This window comes from Ictidomys tridecemlineatus, chromosome 4 (assembly GCF_052094955.1).
Source record: "Ictidomys tridecemlineatus isolate mIctTri1 chromosome 4, mIctTri1.hap1, whole genome shotgun sequence".
Taxonomy (NCBI): Eukaryota; Metazoa; Chordata; class Mammalia; order Rodentia; family Sciuridae; genus Ictidomys; species Ictidomys tridecemlineatus.
The window spans coordinates 63,245,245-63,265,200 of NC_135480.1; the positions used below are offsets into that span (position 1 = coordinate 63,245,245).

The following is a 19,956-nucleotide window of genomic DNA, read 5'->3' on the forward strand; positions in this document are numbered from 1 at the left end:
TAGTCAAGGTGTAGTGACATAGTTTGTGTAAAGTACTTTGCAAACTGTGAAGTGCCTTGGGACTGTCACCACCACAGCCACACAGAGGCCACCCCCATGTGTCCCTTCCTCTGGGGCTTTTCACCCTGGAAAGGCTGAAACTCTTCCACTGTTTCTCTTCGGGACCGTGTTGGTCCTGGGATGGGTCTTCCTGGGTCACCTTGTTCTTAAACAGGGCTCCAAAGAGAAACATCAGAACTTTATCTCATGGGAGGGACGTTAGAGGAGTGGCAGGAAGAGGGTGGCGGGGGCCAAGGAGCTGGCCGCGGGGACTCCATGGCTGGGTCAGCAGCTGGCTGTTCCGTGATCGAGGACTTGTGGAGAAGTAGGAGGTGAGCTCGGCCGTGTCCGGAGGAGTCTAGAAACACTCAGGTGGGGGTGGGGGTGAAGGTGGCCGGAGGGTGAGGAAGGGTGTCTGGCCAGAGGCAGGGAGACAGGAGGGGGCCGGTGACTGGGTGGGGCTGGAAGGTAGGTTGCAGGTGTGTGGTGATGAGTGTGGAATGTTAGGTTAAGGAATAAACTTTTGCTCCCGAAGAAGGACAGGTCTTCTTGAATGCCATCGTCAGCACTGTGAGCTTAGTGTTTGGAAGGCGTCTGGAGGAATGTGGAGGGTGGGTTAGAACAGGGGAGGGGGTCGCAGGAGAGTGGGGAGGCAGTGCAGGTGTCCTGCAGGAATGAGGACGGGGCTCTGAGTCAAGGGGCGGTGCCAGGAGGAGACAGAAGAGTGTGAGAGACAGAGTTGTCACACAGGTTTAGGAGAGGAACACTGTTCCTGAAGCCAAGGAGACTGGTGGCTCCGCAGGGACTGGGCAGGAGGGCAATTTTTCCACGGGGTGAGGAGCTCCGCCAAGCTTGAGGGGGGCCCTGGGGGTGGACGTGAATTGCTCAGGAGGAGCCCTGGGCGGCAGCAGAGATCTGGGGGTCACCAGCCAGGATTCAAGCCCTTCCTGTTGTGGGAGGGAAACCTGAAATTTGACAGGGAAAGTGACATGTCAAGGTCACACAGATGGTCATCAATAGAACAGGACTGGAACCTAGCCATGGCACTACCTCATTACTCAACTTGGCATTCAAACCCAAGGCTTAGGGACTAAGGTTGGTGACAGAGTCCTCAAACCAGCTCTCTGAGACAGTCAGGGTCATGGCTAGGGATCTGGATTCTGGGGCCAGACTGTGTGGGTTCAGATCCTGGTCTGCCTCTTACCAGCTGTATGACCTTAAGCAAACGTCTTAGCCTCTCTGTGCCTCAGCTTCCTCATCTGTAAATTGGGGATCATAATAGGTTGTTGGCAATATTGACTGTGTCGCAAATAAAGTACTTAGAACTGTGCCTGACATGTAGTGAATGTCAGTCACACCACATCTGTTTTATAGTCAAGTAAACTGAGGTTTTGAAAAATAAAGTCACTGCCTAATGCCCCCCGCCGCCCGCCGCACCACCACCCCCAGTTAGTTGTTGGCAGAGCTCAGAACTAAGTCACTGGAAAGACTGAATTGGTTTGCTTAGGCTAAACTGCCTCCCTTGCTGGCTATTTCTAGCAGATGATTGATGTTTTTAACTTAAGAGACTGGAGTCCCCCGCAGAGGATACTTAGTTGCAGACAAGCCATCTAGGCTCCTGGTCTGGGCCCAGCTCAGACCTCTTTGCTGGAGTGACCCCTGCCTGCCCCGGCCAGAGACAAGGCCACTCCATTGTGAGGCCCGAGGCATGGTCTTCCCCCTGCCTGTAGGACATGCCTGTGCTTCACCTAGCATGCGTGCACATGTGCATGCATACACACACACACACACACACACACACACACACACACAGGGCATGCATTTAACTGGGGGGGAGAGTGTGGCTCATGGGTGGGAGAACCTGAGGCAGGACCCCAGCACAGTGGGAGTAAGATCTGGAGAGCAAGCTGGGTGGAGGGCGTGTGTCCGGGTGTGATGGGAGAGACTCAGGCCAAGCACAAACTGACAATGCTCTGAATAAACAGCCCTGATGGAAACAAGGCGCTGCTCCAGGCCTCCTGGTGGGGAGCAGAGGCAAGTTAGGGTGACCTACCCTGGCCCGCTCCACCCTGATGCCAGGCACAATCTCCTGGCCTCTCTGGCCATGCAGTGTGCACGGACTCTGGTGAGGGCCAGGCTGGCCAGAAGCAGCTGCGGAGCTCTGCCTGCTTCCTGCCTTCCCCTCCCCAGGCTATGGCCCATCAGGGGAGGAAGTGACTCATCTTCCTAGAGGAAGCAGATGGCGTGCTTCCCAGCTGCTGTCCATCACAAGCTGCCCGAGCCTCATAAATGAATCCCAGGCAGTGGCGGGGCTGTGAGCTTTTAGAGATCTCCCGCTGGCTTCACAGAGCAGCCACACTGTCATGGACAAATACCTATGCCACCTACCAGGCATGGAGAGGCAGCCCCATCCTTCAGATGAGAAAAATGAGGCAGAAAGAGTCAAGTAGCACATGGGTCTGGAATCTCAGTTTGGGAAGATGACCAAGTTCTGGAGATGGACGAAGGTGAGGGTCCCACAATGCTGTGAATGAACTTAGTATCACTGAATAGTATACTTAAAAATGGGTGCAATGGTATTTTTCTATTGTGTGTATCTTACGACACTAAAATAAATACTACAAACTGAGGAGTAACACCAAGTGGCGGAGCTGGAAGTCACACCAAGCAGTCCTGCCCAAGCACCCTGTTCATAACACCCTCCTATTATTTCCCTTGCAAATGGAGATAGTGACCTGGATGTGGCTGGACAGGAGGACAGGTGCCACTCAATGTCAGGCTGAGAAAGATGGATTATGTGGGGGAGAGGGAACTACGGCAGGATTTTTTAAAAATATATATTTATTTATTTATGGTACTGGGGATTGAACACAGTATCTATCACTCTATTGTTGCGCTACATCCCCAGCCCTTTATTCCATTATTATTATTATTATTATTATTTTAAACTTGAGACAGTGTCTTGCTAAGTTGCTGAGGATTTTGCTAGATTGCTGAGGCTGGCCTTGAACTTGTGATCCTCCTGCTTCAGCCTCTTGAGTCACTGGGATTTCAGGCAGTGTCACCACGCCCATCTGTGGCAGGTTTCAGGGAGGAGGGCCTGGTGGGGTCTGCAGGTTAGAAGCTCCCTCTAGCCAACAGGAAGTTGGAGTAGAGGGTAAGACTGGAGGTGGGGAGGACCTGAGCCGAGGCAAGAGATGCTGGGGGCAGAGACCGGGACAGAGGCAGTGGAATGGAAAGGGACAGGCAGGCGTGCAGGGAGAGGGAGGAACAGGCGATGGCTGCTCTCACTGGGCTCCTTCTGGAAGCCCCCATGGACAGAGGTGCTCCCAGAGGTTCCCTCCTCCCTGACTGGAGTCTTGGAGGAAAAGTCAAGGCACAGAACTCCACTCCGCCTCCAGGGGGCAGTGTTGCAAAGTCTTCTGAGAGCCTGGTTCTTGCTCCCAACTGTCCACAGCCTGGACTGATGCTTGCTCCCATCCAATCCCTACCCCAGCTGTGTCTCCCCTCCCAGGCTGTCATATCACCCTCCATCAATGTACTTTCTCCAAGGGCACAATTATTAATAACTGTAACCCCATGCTTGACACTTTACAATAACAATGGTACATGCATTAGCTCATGTGGTCCTTCCAAAAGAGGGGCAGAAAAGATCCATTTCCAATCCCCTCCCCTCAGGAAACTGAGGACCAGACAGAGGACAGGACTTGAGTAATGCCAGGATATGGGGGGCAGGGCTGAAGCCAGGGCTGGGGGCCCAGCTCAGCCCAGGCCCAGTTGGAGCCCTGCGAGAGGCACAGCTTGGCAGCATCTGCAGAGCTATGGCTGTTATCAGAGACCACAGCCTCCATTTTGCCCTTGAGCTCCCTCCCACCTCAGGAAGCCCTTCCCAGTGATTTTTATTCCCATGGGTTGTCACTCAGGTGGAACTGACCTGACAAACACCTGCTATGATGTACTTCCCCCTCACTCTCTGCTTCCAGAATTACAAGAGTCATTGCCCTCACTCTCATTGCCATATTGACAATGGCTTGCATCTGCTCAGCTGTCAGAATTTAGCAAACATTGACTGATCCATCCATCAGTTCATCTGAGTCTTGACAGCTCTGGGGAGGCATTTCATAGACAAGGGCATGGAGTACCAGAGAGGGAGAGGGACTGGCCCCAAGTAGCCCAGCAAGACCTCAGACTCTAGAAGTTAGTCTCCCTGGAGAGAGAAGCTGTGTACTTACCAAGTACACAGGGAGAAGACAGGGCAAGATGATGGCAGGTGCAGTCCTATCAGGAGGTTTCTTGTCTTCCTATTTGACAGAGGATGCTGAGCCTCAGAGAGCTTCTTACTGCATCAGGATGGAGCTGTCTGGTGCCTAAGCTCATGTTTTCCTGGGACACAGGGCCACCACCTCCAGGGAAGGCTATAGAGTTTGGAGCATTGTCTGCAGGCCTTGGGGCCCAGGAGAAGGTCACTACTGGCATGAAAGAGCCCGGGAGTGGAGGACAGCTTCCCGAAGGTGTGGGGTCCAGGCAGGGCTAAGCTGCTACAAAGGCTGGCCAGGCTGGCCAAGGTGGGTGGCGCTGTTCAACCTGGATCCCTCCTGGACCCCCACCTGGCCTGCAGCCCGTGCTTCTCACCTGGTTGGGAAACGAGCCACCTGGGGATGAAGGAGCTGGGCCAGTGAAGCGGGAAAGCCCTGCAGGCTTGGCAGGCGGGGCTGGGGCTGATTTCTCATCCATCAGCCAAGGAAACCGAAACCCGGGGAGAGGGAGATGGCAACCACCCCATGGTCACCGCACTGTCCAGGCCTCAGAGGGCAAATCTGGAAAAGGGACCAGTCGAATTAAATGAGTGCCACATACTTCCTGCTCTGACCTCTGGGAACCTCGTGTTCAGCCTTTTGCAGTCCTTGGCTGCCACTCCAGCCCCTGCTGTGTGCAGACTCGATGCAGAGCCCTGGGCAAGTCACCTCCAAGTGGCAGTGTCCTTGTGGGTGAACCAAGTCTGACATTGCCTTCCTTGGGCAAAGCCTATGAGCCAGGCAGGGGTGTCTACAGTTGGGGGTCTGAACCCAAGGTGGCATCTGAAGCAGGGGAAGGTCACGGCCCTGACCGAGGCCCTCATTGTCCACCCAGCCCAGGGCTCATTTATAGATATCCGCTCTGTGGCTAGCAGACCAGAGGGAAGTGGGGTCAAAGGTGCCGACGTGGCATTTTGGAGCCTTTCTCAGGAAGAAGCCTCTGGTTATTCTTCCTCTTTTCCCCCTACCCCTCATCTTCTGGGCAATCTCACAGTGACCCTCAGGACCATCCTGGAGGTAGGTAATGTGACGTCATGGTGTCCATTTAACAGATGGGAAGACTGAGACGCAGGGAGAGGTTTGTCCAAAGTCCCACGGCAGGGTTGTGGCAGAGTTGGCAACAGAATTGAGCTCTCTAATCTGGACCCAGAATCCTTCCCTTGTACCCCAAGGCAGGTGGTTCTCTAAGATGAAGAGTCTCCTATTTTGCCTGGTTTACAAAACTCACGTCTCTAAGTGGGTTGACTAAGAGGGGAAGGGCTTGGGATTTGCCAACTGTCCAGGATTTGACAACAACAACAGGCTTAGCGTGAGACGCAGGGCTGTGCCAGCATCACGGAGCCCTGGGAGCTGCAGAGTTTTACAAGCCATGCCAGGCTCTGCCAGCAGCACCGGACTCTCAAAAAGGTATCAGGTTTTGCTAACTGTGGGAATCCACAGATGGCACTGGGATCCACACACATCATGGGGCCCCATAACAAGCACAGGGCACAACAAATGCCATATGTTGGCAAGTGGCCAAGCCAGGGTGCCAACCAGTGTGGTCAGACTTTAAGCCAGGGCCATCCACAGTGGGACCTCTCTGTGGGACTAACCCAGGATGGGTTAACCTAAATGCCAGGATCCTTGTTCCAGTTCCACAGCTCTGAGTTCAGGAATATTCTGGTCCCAGACTATTCCATGTATACATTTTTTTTTTTCAGTTTCTAGGGCCAAGATGGGGCAGTGATGCTTCCAGAAGTCTAAAAGGACCTCCCCCTCTCAAATGTATACCTGCAATTTGAAATCTGGAAAGTTCCACCTCTACTAATCTCTATGAAGACCCACAGTGCAGACTTTAGACTGAAGGATTTAGGAAGAACTATGGAAAGAACTAATTTAGTTTTCTCAAGCAGGCTCCCTGTCTGCTAACTATTAACCTCTCTCAATGGGCATGCATTCACGTGTCTGGTTTCTCAAAGACGCGTTCATTTAAACAAACATTAGGCATTCACTGAATACCTACTAAGTGCAGGCAGATCTGTGATTATTTCAAGCATTATATTCCCTACTTCCTACAAACGTACTCATGCAGCCACTGGGACCCAGTGGGGCTGCAGGATGCTTGTCTATCATTGCCCCGAGTGCTGGGCTCTGAACCTGTATCCCCACCAATGCAAAGACCCTATTTCTAGAGTGGGATCTTGGATTTGGGGAACTCAAGGGTCTTCCTCTGAGAAGACACTGGGAAGAGGAGAAGCCTGGTTCTAATGTCAGAGATCCAAAACATGGCCCACAGCCAGTAGCTGGGTGATCTCTGGTAAATTTCTGAGACCAGCATCCCTTCTGTAAAAGGGGGGCATACCTGCCCTGGTGGGCCACGGCCAGCCAGGGGAGCCTGGTGTAGAAGTGCAAACTGGAAAAGCAGATAGATTTGTTTTCAATCTCCCTTTGCCTGAGTCCTGCCTCTGCCACTCCCTGCTGCTCCTTCTGCGCTTAGGGGCCCAGACTTGGCCTCTGTATAGCTCCCTGAACTTTCCCAATGTCCTACAAGCGATGGTTATTTTGCCTTCTTTAGAGATGAGGGAGCTGATACTCAGGGAGGTGCAGGTACTGCCTGAGGCCACTTGGCTGAGACCAGACCTGCCCATCTGGCAGCAAGGCCTCCATCCTCTGTGCTCAGCCCAGAAATCTCTGGGAATCTCACAGTAGCCCTTCTGCTCCCCAACCCCCTGCATCTAGGTGGCTGTGACGGACCTACAGGTGGGCTGCCACTGTGATTTCCAGGGGGCACCCAGGCTGGAGACCTGGGAGTTATTGTATGAGAGAGGACAAGAGCCCAGAAAGGATGGCATTTCAGTGTGTCGGGGGGAACGGTTATGTGGGCTCATAACAATTCTGCAAGGGGCACAGAGCTTAGTAGGAGACGGGGCTCAGAGGAGAGTGGGAGCGCAGTGAGGAGATGGAGGAATTGATGGTGCAAGGTGCTGGGCTGAGGGAAGCCCACCAGCACACCCGCACTCCCACCTCTCCACCTAGCAGAGCAGGGAAGGTATCCAAGGGAAATGCAGTTGCTGGAGGCTGGGGAGGAGGGCAGACCAAACCAGGGGGGGCGGGACTACAGTCTCCCCCCCCCCCGGCAGGGGCTGGACCCAAACAACCCAGCCTCCTCTTCCACTCTGCCCCCCCCCCCCCCCCCCCCCCCCCCCCCGCTGTCCCAGCCAGAGATTGGAGGAAAACCAAAGGAGGGAGAAATAGGGCGGGGGTGGGGGTCAGGACAGACAGAGAAGGAGCAAAGGACCAGGAAACACAGGCACTTGGAGAGGGGTGAGTTTGAGTTTGAGCAGGAACCCCCGAGCCTGCCTGGAGAGGTAGCTGCTGTCTGTCCAGAGTGGCCCAAGAAGCATTGCCCAGTGCATGCGGTCCCTAACATCAACTTGTCCCTGCTGTGGCTCGCCAGTTTGCTGTCCTCGGGATCCCCAGGGCAGGTTCGATTCCTTCCTCCTGCTAAACTCCAAGTCCTGAGGTTGAATTAGAGTCTGGAACTCACTGCACCCCCGCAGTCATGGGACCTAGGATAGGTAAGTCCAGGCGAGGTGAAGAAGGCGTGGGAAGTGGGGTCTGGGCATGCTGGGGAGGAGGGGCGCACAGGTCTCTGCACAGAGTGAGGTGGCGCTGGAGCCCCGTGAAGGTGCAGGGTGCTCCGAGTGAATGAAGCGATGGCCCAGGGAGCTGGAAGAAACCCAAATAGACTGCTTGACCAGACAGAGACCCCGAGGGCGGGGAGGAGGCCGGAAGGGTAGGGTCTAGAAGCCTCCAGAAGCCCAACCTGGAGCAGGACAAGGTATACTAGGGGCAAGGGAGATGTTTCTGGAGCTGAGCGCCTGACCCAGCCTACCTCAAGCAGCAAGGAAGGACCGAAAAGAAACAAAGGGTCTTTAGCCTCTAGCCTTTAGATCCCCAGCTGGCCTCCCTGCAGAACTCACCTCTGGCCTCCTTCCCAGCTGCCTTGCCCTGGTGTGTTAGGCTCACACCCACTCAGGCAAGGGTGGACTTGTTCCCAGGAGCTCCACAGTGAGGGCTGTAGGGGAAGCCCAGGAGACAGACACAGCCAAGGGGCGGCCCAGGGACTCCAGGTGGATGCAGCCACAGCGTGGGGACCATGGCATGGCAGGAAGAGTGGGGTGGACGCTTCCTCACCGAGAAAAGAGAATGCGGTCACATGGAGGGGGTGGCTTGTGAGGGTGGCTGGGCCACCGACTCACCAACTTGGCTGTCAGATTTGGCTCCGTATGGATGGGAGGGTTGGGGACCCGGAAGGTGGGAACTACCAGACACTGATTGTCCTGCACCTGTTCCCAGCCTCCAGCCCTACCCCGTGACTGTTTTTCTGGCCTCTGAAAGGCCCAGCTCTGGAATATTCTCTAGGTGCCCCCTGACCTGCCACACATGTAGTGGGAGGCTGATCCCACATCTGCCCACTGGGCTCCCAGAGCCACCTCTAGCTATATTTTCTGAGCCCCACCTGAGCTGTGGCCAGGGTCGCTGGGCCCTCTGAAAGATGAAGGAGAATACAGGGCCTGGAGCCTGGAAAGAATCCTGGGCCCAGCTGACCAGACAGAGAAGGGCCTGCTGTCCCCCACCCTGGTCAGACAGAAGGAGGGAGGGTCAGATGTGTCCCCACCACCAGCTGGCCTTGTGCCTTAGGCAACATGCCGAGCTTCCCTGTCTGTGCAGGGAGGGGCTGAAGAACAAAACCTCCCTGTGCTGTTCCCACGGTGTGAGCCAGAGAACCCCTTTTCCCACCTCTGCACCCTTGCTCGGGAAGGGCTCTGGTCACATCCCATTCTAGTGAAATTTGCCTTGTTTCCCATTCTTCCAAGCACCAACTCTTCCAGGAAGCCTCCCAGGTTGACTCTCTCAGGGGAGGTAGCATTTGCCAGTCAACATCCATATGCTCCATGACCCTCTCTGTGAGGTTCTTCTTTCCTGGCTCCCAGCATTGCTGCTGGCACTCTCTGCAGCCCATCTGTGTTCAAGTGTGAGCTGTCCCAGGGCAGAGAGTGGAACGAGGGAAAGAACCAGCAGTATTATGTTCAAATCTGCATTATATGTGGGTTTTTGTTGTTGTTTATTTTGGTTTTTTTTTGATATTAGGGATTGAACCCAGGGGCACTTTACCACATAGCTACATCCCCAGTCTCTTTTATTTTTCATTTTGAGACAGAGTCTCACCAAGTTGCTTAGGGCCTCAATAAGTTGCTGAGGCTGGCCTTGGACTCACGATCCTCCTGCCTCAGCCTCCTGAGTTGCAGGGATTACAGGTGTGTGCCACCACATCTGGCTAATGATTGGAAAATGAACAGGACTGAGCGGGGTTATTCACTCCCAGGCTGCACTGAGCCTTGCCTATTGGATCTTAGGCAGCTGAGAGCCAGATGTGAGCTGGTCTAGACTCATCAAAGGGTAACAGGCATTCAGTGCCCAGACTCTTTCTGTGACTTGGTTTTTCCATGGGTGCATGGATGGGGAGTGGAAGGTGGTGGCCAAGTGGTCACTTGGTTCCTTTTTTTTGCTGATAAACTTGGTCTCTGGAGGGAGCAGTGGCAGAGGCCTCTCCACAGTTGCAGGGCTAGGTCTTCCCATCAGTGTTGGGGACTTGGCTATCTCGGGGGTGCTGGCCTGGGCCTCAGCTGCTGCCCCTCACACGCTGCAGCCCAGCACCTAAGTGCTAATGCCTGATATGATGGATAGCAATGCCCACCTCAGCACAGCAGGAGCTCCCTGGGAGTTAGGTCCTGCTTCATCCATTCCTGGGGTCCCTGAGCCCAGCTTAGGGCTGGGCAGAGATAGGGTGGTGGGAAAGTGCAGTTCATAAACCGTCCTCCGCCTCTCCATGACCCCTCCCTCCCTCCATGACCCCTCCCTCCCTCCAGGCTTCTTTGAAGACCTGAAGCCTGCACTGAGCCAGGCTCCTTGATGATGAAGGAGACCCAGGATGAAATCAGACAGGGATCTGTCCCCCCAGGGGCTCCCAGGGGACCAGAGAGTCAGACACACATCCCATGGATAACAAAACCAAGGTTTGAAACAGGGAGGAAGTTGGCCAGCCCAGAGGAAGGCCCAATCCATGACAGCGTGGGCTGGGGGCTGGGGAGAACTCCAGGAGAGTGGGCGTCAATGGGGGCTTGACAGGATGCATGTTCCAGGGGTCAGAGGCATTGATAGACCTGTTTGTGGGGTGCAGTTGGAGTAGGGGAGGTCCCTGGCGATATCTCAAAACATTAAGCTGAAGCTGACAGGGCCCCATCCTATACCAAGTTAGGTATATGGATTTTGTCATTCTATAGCAATCGGGAACTATGGAAGGTAGGCGAGGAAGGCAGGGGCCATGCTTCAGTGGCACAGGGAGTTTGGGCCTTGGGGACACTCATAAGCCCACTCTTGTGGACAGCACTTTTATGAGTACAGAGCACTCTCATGTCCATCTTACAAATGGAGAAGCCAAGGCCAGGAGGAGCCCATTTACCTGCCCCAGGTCAGGCAGCTAGTCAGCGGCAGAACCAGAGCTGTGACTGGAGCCTCCCACGGAGCCAGGGCCCTCTCTGGCCCTCTCCTTGCCTTCTTTCTTGGTGAGTCTAGATCTTAATCTCCCATGTGTCCAGCTTGTGCCTGGTGGACACAGGCCCGAGGGGCCAAGATCTTCAGATCTTGGAGTCAGCAGTGTTCAAATAGATATCTGGATGACCTTGTGCCTTACCCAGGATGGAATCTCCTGACATAAAGGGAGGTTGAGAAATATGGCCCTGAAGGAGACACAGACACAGGAGCCTGGATCACAGGGAGGGAGAGGCAGAATGGCCTTGGGTCATTGGCTGCCTGTCTCTGAGCCTCATATCCTTCTCTCTCTCTCTCTCTCTCTCTCTCTCTCTCTCTCTCTCTCTCTCTCTCTCTCTCTCTCTCCTGCCTCAGTGTAACTTACACAGTCAAGGAACTGAACTCAGAATCCACCCCTCAGGAAGCCCTGGGACACCCCGGGCTTATAGGTATTCCACCACACGAGCCTTATCTCTTTGTTTGAGGCCTAAGGAAACTGGCCTGGGTTCCCAGAGGGGTCAGGGCTCACCCTCCCCCACAGGCCCTGCTCCATTTTTAATGTCATCATGGGTCTAGATGGGGTAGCTGGAGACAGAACTGGGAACAGAAAGTCCCAACACAGGGTCTGTGACCCAGCTCGGAAACCACCAGAAAGTGTCTGGCTAGACAGATCTCCCTAAAGAAGCAACAACTGGACCTCAAGCATGTCGCTGTCCTCCCAAATGACCACCCAAGGGTCCTGCCAGAAGGAATTCCCCCAGAACGACAGCCAAGCTCCGCGCCTGCTCAGGGACCCCCCCTTCCTGCCTTTGACTATTTCCCCTCCACAGTGCCAGGTCAAACTGGAAACTGGAGCCCCGAGGCCCTGCTGCCCATGCCCACCCTGTGAGCACTTGGGCAGCCCCTGCCTCTAGCCCAGGCTCTGGCCTTCTGTCTCCCTCATGTTTAGCTCAACTCAACAATGAGCTCTTCAGCTGGGCCAGGCCTTGAAAGATAAGTGGTTTGCTGGAGAGGAAGGACATTCCAGGCTAAGGGTACGGCATGTGCAGAGGCTTAGAAGTGGGGAGGAACATGATGGATTTGGGGAATGGTGAGGATCTATTGGGACCAGAAGATAATGTTCTCTCAGGGCAGGGAGATGAGACATGTGCAGTTCCCAGTAGCCTTGATCTTGAGACCAGGGAGTCTGGACGCCACATTGCAGGTGGGCAGGGAAAAGACAAGGGAGTCAGCCATCGTTGAGGGTCTGAGGACAGCTGTGTGCCAGGCCTGGGACATTTTCCCTCCGTCCTAACCAATCCTCGATGAGACTTGCATGCTCTCAAGAGAAGAAAATGGGACTTAGAGAAGATTAAATAAGCTGCCCAGGGTCAAAAGGCTACAATATGGCAGAATAAATATTTGGATCCAAAGTCTTCTGACCCAGAGAGTTTCAACAGAGATCTAACATAATCCATCAGGACAGGTGGAGAGGACAGTCCCAGTCCCGGGGGAGCTTACTACCGAATCAAGCAGATAAGAGAAAGACATAAATAGCAAGAGAAGGACCAACTGCAGCCTTGGTAAGTGGCCTGGGAGAAGTGTGCTATGGAGGGAGGAGACAGCTGACCTGGGCCTCAGAACTAGGCAGAGGATGGCAGATGAGGGACCTCGGGCAACTTAGGAGGTAGGGCTCAAGGCAAAGGTTAGCCATAAGTAAAATGGCCTTGCCACTCTACAACTCTGGAGAGAGGTGTCTGCCACCATCCTGAGGAGTGGATTGCCCGCCATTTGCTGCTGGGAATACTCATGCTTCTGAGTGCAGGCTATGGGCACGTTAGTGTTAGAGGCTGGTGGCTTTTCAGAGACAGTGTCCCCCTCCTCTGCACCTGGAACATGAGTGCAGGGTGGACACTTCCTTCCATTCCATTCTCCATCACTGGAGTCATGGCAAGGGTTTCTCCCTCTCACTGGGCAAGTTTGGCCACTGTGGCTTCTGTTACCTTTATCCACCCATGCCTCCCAGACCCCCAGAGCTCTGTCTCCAGCCCACGTCCTCTCTCCTGGAGTCACGATCTCCTGGGCATCTCCCTCTGGTGCCTCTGCCACCCAAACACACCACGTCCAAAGCCAAGCACACCACCATCCTATGAACCTGGCTTTCACCGACGGTTGGCCCAGACAGAAAGCTGTGCCTCTCTCCAGCCTCACATCACTGCCCGGTCCCTCTCTTCCTCAGCTCCGGCCCCTGCTCTACCTCAGTGTTCCACCTTGCCACTCTTTGTCCCCTGAGCAATCTTTATCCTTTCATACTTCTGCCTTTTTCTCTGATGTTTTTTTCCTCCAGGAAGCCTTACAAACCCTTCCTGTCCAGACCAGGGCTCTCTGCTGTTTCCATAATAGCCTTCGCCTACCTAGAGTCACGGTACTGAGCACTGGCACTGGTGCCTTTGGACGTCCCCATCCCTCAGCTCACACACCAGAGCTCCCCAAGGCTAGGGACTGGACTTTCTGTCTTTGGGGCTCCAGGCCTCTCAGTGTGTGTAGAATGAATTTTCACTTCACTTTGAGAACCAGCTAAGTGCCAGCTCTGTCTCTGATGTGGTGACCCTGGGCAGGTTATGGGTCTCTTTGGCCCATTTCCTCCCCCTTCAAAATGGTTAGCCTGGTCCTAGATTCCTGTCCAGGAGTGTCCCCAGTGACACTGGGACATCGGACAGAGAAGCCCAGAGGTGAGGAGAGCAAGGGAAGCCAGTGACGATCGCCCCCAGCCAGGCTCCCGCAGGGTGAATTGTTACCATGGACCAGCTGAGGGTCATCACATGGGAGTGTGGACTGTGTGGCCAGAACTGCTGATCTTTCAAGAAAAATACCCCTAATCTGGAGTTTTGTGTGAAATTTCCTGATTTTTAAATGCTGGCAACTAAAAATGGCTCAGTGAGCCAGCATTGTGCAAGTTCCAGCCCCCACCAGCAGATCGAAGGCCAAATGTGTCTTCAGTCAGGACAACTGCAGAAATGATGGTCCCCGTGCACTGCTGCACGGCCCGGCTGGACTGTCCTGGTGTTGTTTTCTGCCTCTGAGGGATCCTGAGCTGGCGTGGGAGGGGCAGTGTGGGGAGAGGCCTTTCTCTGTGTACAGGAAAATTAGGAAAAAACAAAGAAGTCCTGGAATGCAGTTGGTGAGGACTGGGAAGGGACCGGGGTGGAGTCAGGGTGGGGACACAGATGGCGGGGGAAGGGACAAGGAGCCAGCCTGCAGAAGGAGGCCTTCCAGAGGGGGCTGTGCTGTGTCCAGGACCAGGAGGAGGTGAGAGAGCAGAGCAGGGGTGAGTCTCCCCACAGGAAGGAAAATAAGCTATTCTGAGTTCTGGTGGTCAGGCCTGCAAACAAACGCTCTGGGTGAGTGTGGGGCAAAAACTGACCAGGCTGGTACTTGTGTGAGGCACCTTGGAGTTGACCTAGGGCGGCCCTCACGCAGCGTGAGAGGTGAGCCTCATTATTCCTGTCTTACAGGATCGGAGAGGTCTATAGCTAGCCCAGGGCACACCGCTGCTGAGTGGTCCTAAGTCTCGCTGTCTGTGAGAGGAGACAGGCTGGAACATTCTGGACAGTGGCCTAAGTCTGCCCTCCAGAGGCTGACCCGGAGTTGTCCTCAGGACATGTGGACACTCGGGCACTTTCTTGGCAATCTGTTGCCATATTTCTCCTGAGTTTCCAATCCAGGCCTGAGCTGTGAATCCGGGACTGCCATCATAGTACGGGCCTCTGGACTGGAGGCCACATGTCTCTCTTGCCATTCTCTGTCTCGGTGCTTTCCTGACAGTGTTCCCTCAGGCTGTGGGAAGAGGACTGACACTCAGTGAGTTGACTGAGAAGCTAAAAGATGGACGGGGGGATGACAGGCCATCCCCATGCAATCGCCTTTGACAGTTCACAAGAGGGCAGCTGGACCAGAGTAAGGAATGACCACCTAGGGATTAGCTTTAGATCTGTTCTAAGGCCACACATGCAGCCACCATCATGCCATTGGGGGCCCCAGAGTCAGACAGATCTGCCTTCCAGTCCAGGCTTTGCCATTTATACCCACCCTGGGATCCTGGACAAGCTGCTTCCTCCCTGAACCTGTTTGCTCAACTGCATCATGAAGTCCTAGCAGCACCCTCAGTAAACTGGCAGGAGGATGGGCCCGTGTGCCCAGCCCTCCTTGGACATGGTGATGCTGGGCCTACAGCAGTCCCTGCTTCTGCCTGGACAAACTCCGCCACCTGGTCTGCAGTTCAGAGACTGCTCTCTGTAGGGGTGAAGGGCAGCTGAAGAGTGCTGTCCCAGCTCGGGCTTCCATGATGCCCTCCCCCTCCCCCAGCCTCTGCAGCTGAACTCTTGCCTGCTTCTCCAGTTCTCCATGTAGCAGTGCTTGTTGCTGCCACAAAGCAAGTCTGGAAGCTGGGGGAGGGGGAGCGTTGTGGCAGAAGGACAGACAGCCGACAGAAGGACTGGCCGCCTGATAGGGAAAGGAGCAACATTTAGTGAACACCAACATTCATCCTGTCGTTGCTGGCTCTCCAGGCGTGACCAGCACAACCTGTCCACGCGGCAAAGTGTATTGCTGACAGCACTACGGGCTCCACCACGGGGGTGAGGAAGGTGGGTGTTTATGAAGAAAGACAAATTGTGTTCTGAAGGCTTTCGGTGCAGGATAGAAGGTGGGGTTGATCAGGACGGGATCAGTGTTGGAAACTACGGCAAGGAGAAGATTTGGTGAAGGGACTCAAAGGCCAGCAGTCTACAGATGGGTTCTCTTGATGAGTTGGTCGGGGACTTTCATGAAGACCCCATAGTGAACAATCCATCTGTCTGCTTGGGCCAGGAAGGCCGGGAAGAGAAACAAGGGATGGCACCATCAGGGCAGTGTGGAGAGGAAGGTGTGGTTTCAGGGGACGCAGGCGCCCAGGTCAACCGCCAGGTAGACCCTTTAGGCTCTCAGTGACTGCTGTGTGCCCGGGAGGAGGGCTCATAGTCACTGCATTGCAGATGAGGAATCCAAGGGGCTGCTGACCTAAGGCCACATGGTGGGGCTGCAGAGGGAGCATGAAGAGGAGGGCTCCAGGTCCTCAGACCTGTCAGTGACTGGGGCTTGGGCAAGAGAGAGAGAGCCAGTCCAGAGATGGACGATGGCGATGTTCGGATAGAAGAGTTCCCTTGGAGGAGGACACCGTGAGCATCACTGTGTATGTGGAAGGGGACAGCTCCCGTTGGACCATGTTACCTTAGGGGTGCTTGAAGATTTGTCAGGAAAGGGGAGGGAAACAAGGCTCACCGTGTGCCAGGCAGGGAGCCAGGTGCCCTACCTACATCATCCCCTCGGTGCAGGGAAGGAATGATTTCTTGTCCTCCTCCACCACTAGATCCATGGCTGAGACATCAACAACAAAAATAGATTAACCCAAGATGGATAAGAAGAAACGAGGCTGGGGGCAGTGAAGCTAGTTTACGTGTTTTCTCATACAACAGCTATTTTCTTAGCTACTTAAGCAAGTCCCTCTATGGAGGGATGCAAATCGTTTTCCTAAAGTTGTTTCTAACAGTAAATAAAAGCAACTCATTTTCACATTAAAAAAAGAGATAGATTAAGAGAAAAGCACTTTTTTTAATATTATTTTGTTGTTGTTGTTACTGGGGATTGAACCTAGGAGCACTTTACCAGTGAGCTACATCCTTGGGCGTTTCGATTTCTTATTTTGAGACAGGGTCTCACTCAGATGCTGAGGCTGGCCTCAAACTTGTAATTCTCATGCCTCAGCCTCCTGGGTTGCTGGGATTATAGGTGTGCACTGTCATGCCCAGCTTATTTAATATAAATTGAACATGACGTGGGAGCCTTTAATAATGATGATCCAAAGAAACGGGGAAACCTGTGTATTTTTTATGCAAAGTTTGATGAAGAGCTCTATAATTGTGGAGAAGTATGATTGGACAAAGGCTGTATGAGATAACAGTAATGAACTGAGGGGAATTTAGCAAACTTGTTTGTTTTGAGTCTTCTCTGTATCTTCAAAGATAAGGATGTGCCTTCTCTCTGTATATAGGGAAGGTAGCTTTCAAATGAGGGTTTTATAACATACTTCAGAGGGGAAGGGTCAGTGACCTTCCGAGGTCTTATGTCTGCTGGAAGGGAGAAGGACAGGGTTTGGTGAGGCCCTTCTGCTTCTGCTTTCTCAAATGCCAACATGCCATATTTGGGGGTAGCACATCCTAAACCCTCTTTGTAGATACAATCATCCTCTCCTTACAGGTGAGGCAACAGGCTGAGAAGGATAAGAGGTGTGTTAGGCTCACACAGAGCCCAGGGTGCTGGAGCAGGGATTCCAACACAGTCTGGGGGCAGAAAGCCTATATACTCAGTTCCACATTTCCCTGGAATTTGCTTTTTGCCTGTGGAGGAAGTAGAAAGAGGCAAGGTCCTGAGCTTCTCATCAGAGACCAGGCAGAGCCAAGGGACCCTGCCTTCAGGCTGCTCTCGGAAACATTGTCCAGTATCACTGGACTCAGCTGGAAGGAAACATACAGACTCCTGCTCACAGGGGTGGCCGCCCAGGAGGCCCTGGCCAGCCAGCTGCCTAGTAAATGAGATTTCCAGCTGGGAGATGCTGGGGGCCATCGCTGCACTTGGAGCCCAGGACCTGGCCAGTGCTCCTTCCCTCATCCAGAGGCTAAGGCTGTGGACCCTGTCCTCGGTAGCAGCCATGTTGCTAGAGGGTAGAGGAATCCCAGGAAGACTTTGAGCTTTGGCAGAGGAGGTGAGGTGGAAGCTTCAGGGTGGTCACCTGACCTCCGCTGTGCCCCAGGGGCCACATGTGTTCAGCTGGCCTGTCCCTCCCCTATCCATTCCTGAATTTCCTTTGGAGCCTGGGCTTCAGGTCGATGTCTTTGGCCCTCCCAGCATTGGCCTGGCCTCGGGGCAGCCTACGAGGTGGGGCAAGGCAGAGAAGAGGACTGTGCTTCCTTCCTTTAGCAAACCTCTTCAAGGGACATCAAGGGATATTAAGCTTGAGCCCCTGGACAAGGGTCCACCAGCAGAATGGGGTTCCTCTGAGCTTGGGTATCCTCATTAGAAGCACAGACAATAAAGTCTGAGAGGCACAGACTCCTGGAGAGGTTCTTGGGCTGAAGCCTGTGGCATAGAATCCAGATGGTGGCAGATGACAGGTCTCTGCTGGTGAGAAAAACTGAGGCTCAGAAATGGTCCTCTCAGTCTCTGGGACATTGACTTTGAACAGCCTTATCTCCTCTTGTCCTTCAGGCGCCCTCTGCAGAATCTCCCCACACTTCCCTTCCCGGGCCAACCCCCAGGCTCCTCCCAGCCAGGTGTTGGTTTTTCTTATTTCCTCCAAGTGTTTATGTCCAAAAACAGAGCTCTTCCCCAGACACATGCGCTTCCATCTCCTCCCTCAAATTCCTCAAGCCGTTGGCACAGACAGTGCCCACCAGAGCTACACAAATGGCCAAGAGGCCCGTGAAAAGACGCTCACCATCAGTAGCCAAACCACACAGAAAACACCATGCCATGCCTACTAGATGGCTATCAGTGAAAGGACAGACAGTGACAAAGTGTTAACAGAGGTATAGAAAAATTGGCACCATCATAGATTGCTAGCAGGAATGTACAATGGGGCAGCCACTGTGGAAAACCGTTCTGTGGGTCCTCAAACAGTTCAACATAGAACTACCATACAACCCAGTGATTGCACTCCTAGTTATAGACCCAAGAGGACTGAACATGTATGTCACCCGAAACTTGGCACATGAATCCTTATAATCTCTGAAACAACCCAGGTGTTCATCAACCGATTAATGAATAAACTGATTTATGCCCACAACGGAGTACTATTCAGTCATAAAATGGAATGAAGCACTGATACATGTTATAACAGAGACCAACCTTGAAGATACTGTGTTAAAAAGCCAGTCACAAAAGGCCACATGTTGTACAATTTCATTGTATTAAACATCAGAGCAGGCAAACCCATAGGGACAGAAAGTGGATTAGTGGTTGCTGGGTCTGTAGGTTGGGAGAAATGGGGAGCAGCTGCTAATGATATGGGGCTTCCTACTGGGGTAATAAAATGTTCTGCAATTAGATAGCGTTGATGGTTGTGCAGCTTTGTGAATATAGTAAAAACCAGTGGATTGTGAACTTCTGAAGAGTGGATTTTATGACGTGGGAATTAAATCTCAATGTTTAAAAAGAGTCCTCGGGCTCCCAGGTACCTTGTGTGAGGGGCACAAAACCTGGTTCTGGGCCTTGGTAGCCCTCCCTAAGTTGGTCTTCCAAGGCTGGAGACCGGATGGGAGGCAGTCCTTGGGGCCAGAGTGTCCTCAGGTCAGTTTCCAGGTTTCAGAAGCCTGTTGAATGAGGGGAAGCTGCTGCCTGCTGTGGGAGGGGCGGGAAACAATGGAGGGGCCTCCTGCAGGAAGTGGAGCCTCCGAGGGGAGGATGGGAGGACCGGGCTGCCAGAAGAGGCAGGTGGTCTCCATCTAAACGGCCAGACTGTCTCCCAAGACTGGACTTCCGGGCTCCCCATGAAGAGTCAAGTCAGGAGAGCCTAGGGGTGCCTCTGAAGGCCATCTGGCTGCTCTCACTGTGAGAGTAGGATGCTGACATGGTTGCCATAGTTACCATGGGAGGAAAGTCAACAAGAGCAATGGAGCCCAAGGGGCCAAGACAGCTCTGCCTTCTGAGTCATCATCCCACTTGGTCTCTGTTTGTCCAGAAGGGGGTGAAATGGGTTGAGCTCTGACGCTCCTTTCAGCATTGACCAGGTTTCATGGCATGATCCAGGGAGTGGACTGTTTAGCTCTGACCACATGCAGGGTGGGACCATGGAAGGGGGGTTGGTATCTGTTCCAAAATACACCCAAGCCTTTATTCCCTGACTCTGAGCCAAGCCTTGACCCCGCACTTGACCCCAGACCCCTGGTCCTAGACTGAGCCAGACCCACCCAAGCCCAGATTCAGCCTGCAAGAAGACAGACAGACTGCCTTAGCTGGAAGCCCAAGGTGGCTG

The 19,956-nt window shown here is 53.7% G+C and overlaps 1 protein-coding gene across 8 annotated transcripts in view; it reads left to right on the forward strand.

The window, feature by feature from the left end:
- The first annotated feature begins 348 nt into the window (after positions 1-348).
- Positions 349-19,956, forward strand: part of Slco2b1 (solute carrier organic anion transporter family member 2B1) — a 55,957-nt gene continuing 36,349 nt past the window's right edge. The window contains exons 1-2 of one of the 8 annotated variants that reach the window (XM_040284950.2): positions 14,202-14,217; positions 15,458-15,535. Coding sequence is in view for 2 of the 8 variants with exons in the window: in XM_040284952.2 (XP_040140886.2) it covers positions 14,117-14,198 (82 nt within the window). In the remaining 6 variants the exon portion in view is untranslated. The other 7 variants (XM_078046677.1, XM_040284954.2, XM_005323200.5 and 4 more) reach the window with 7 other exon arrangements.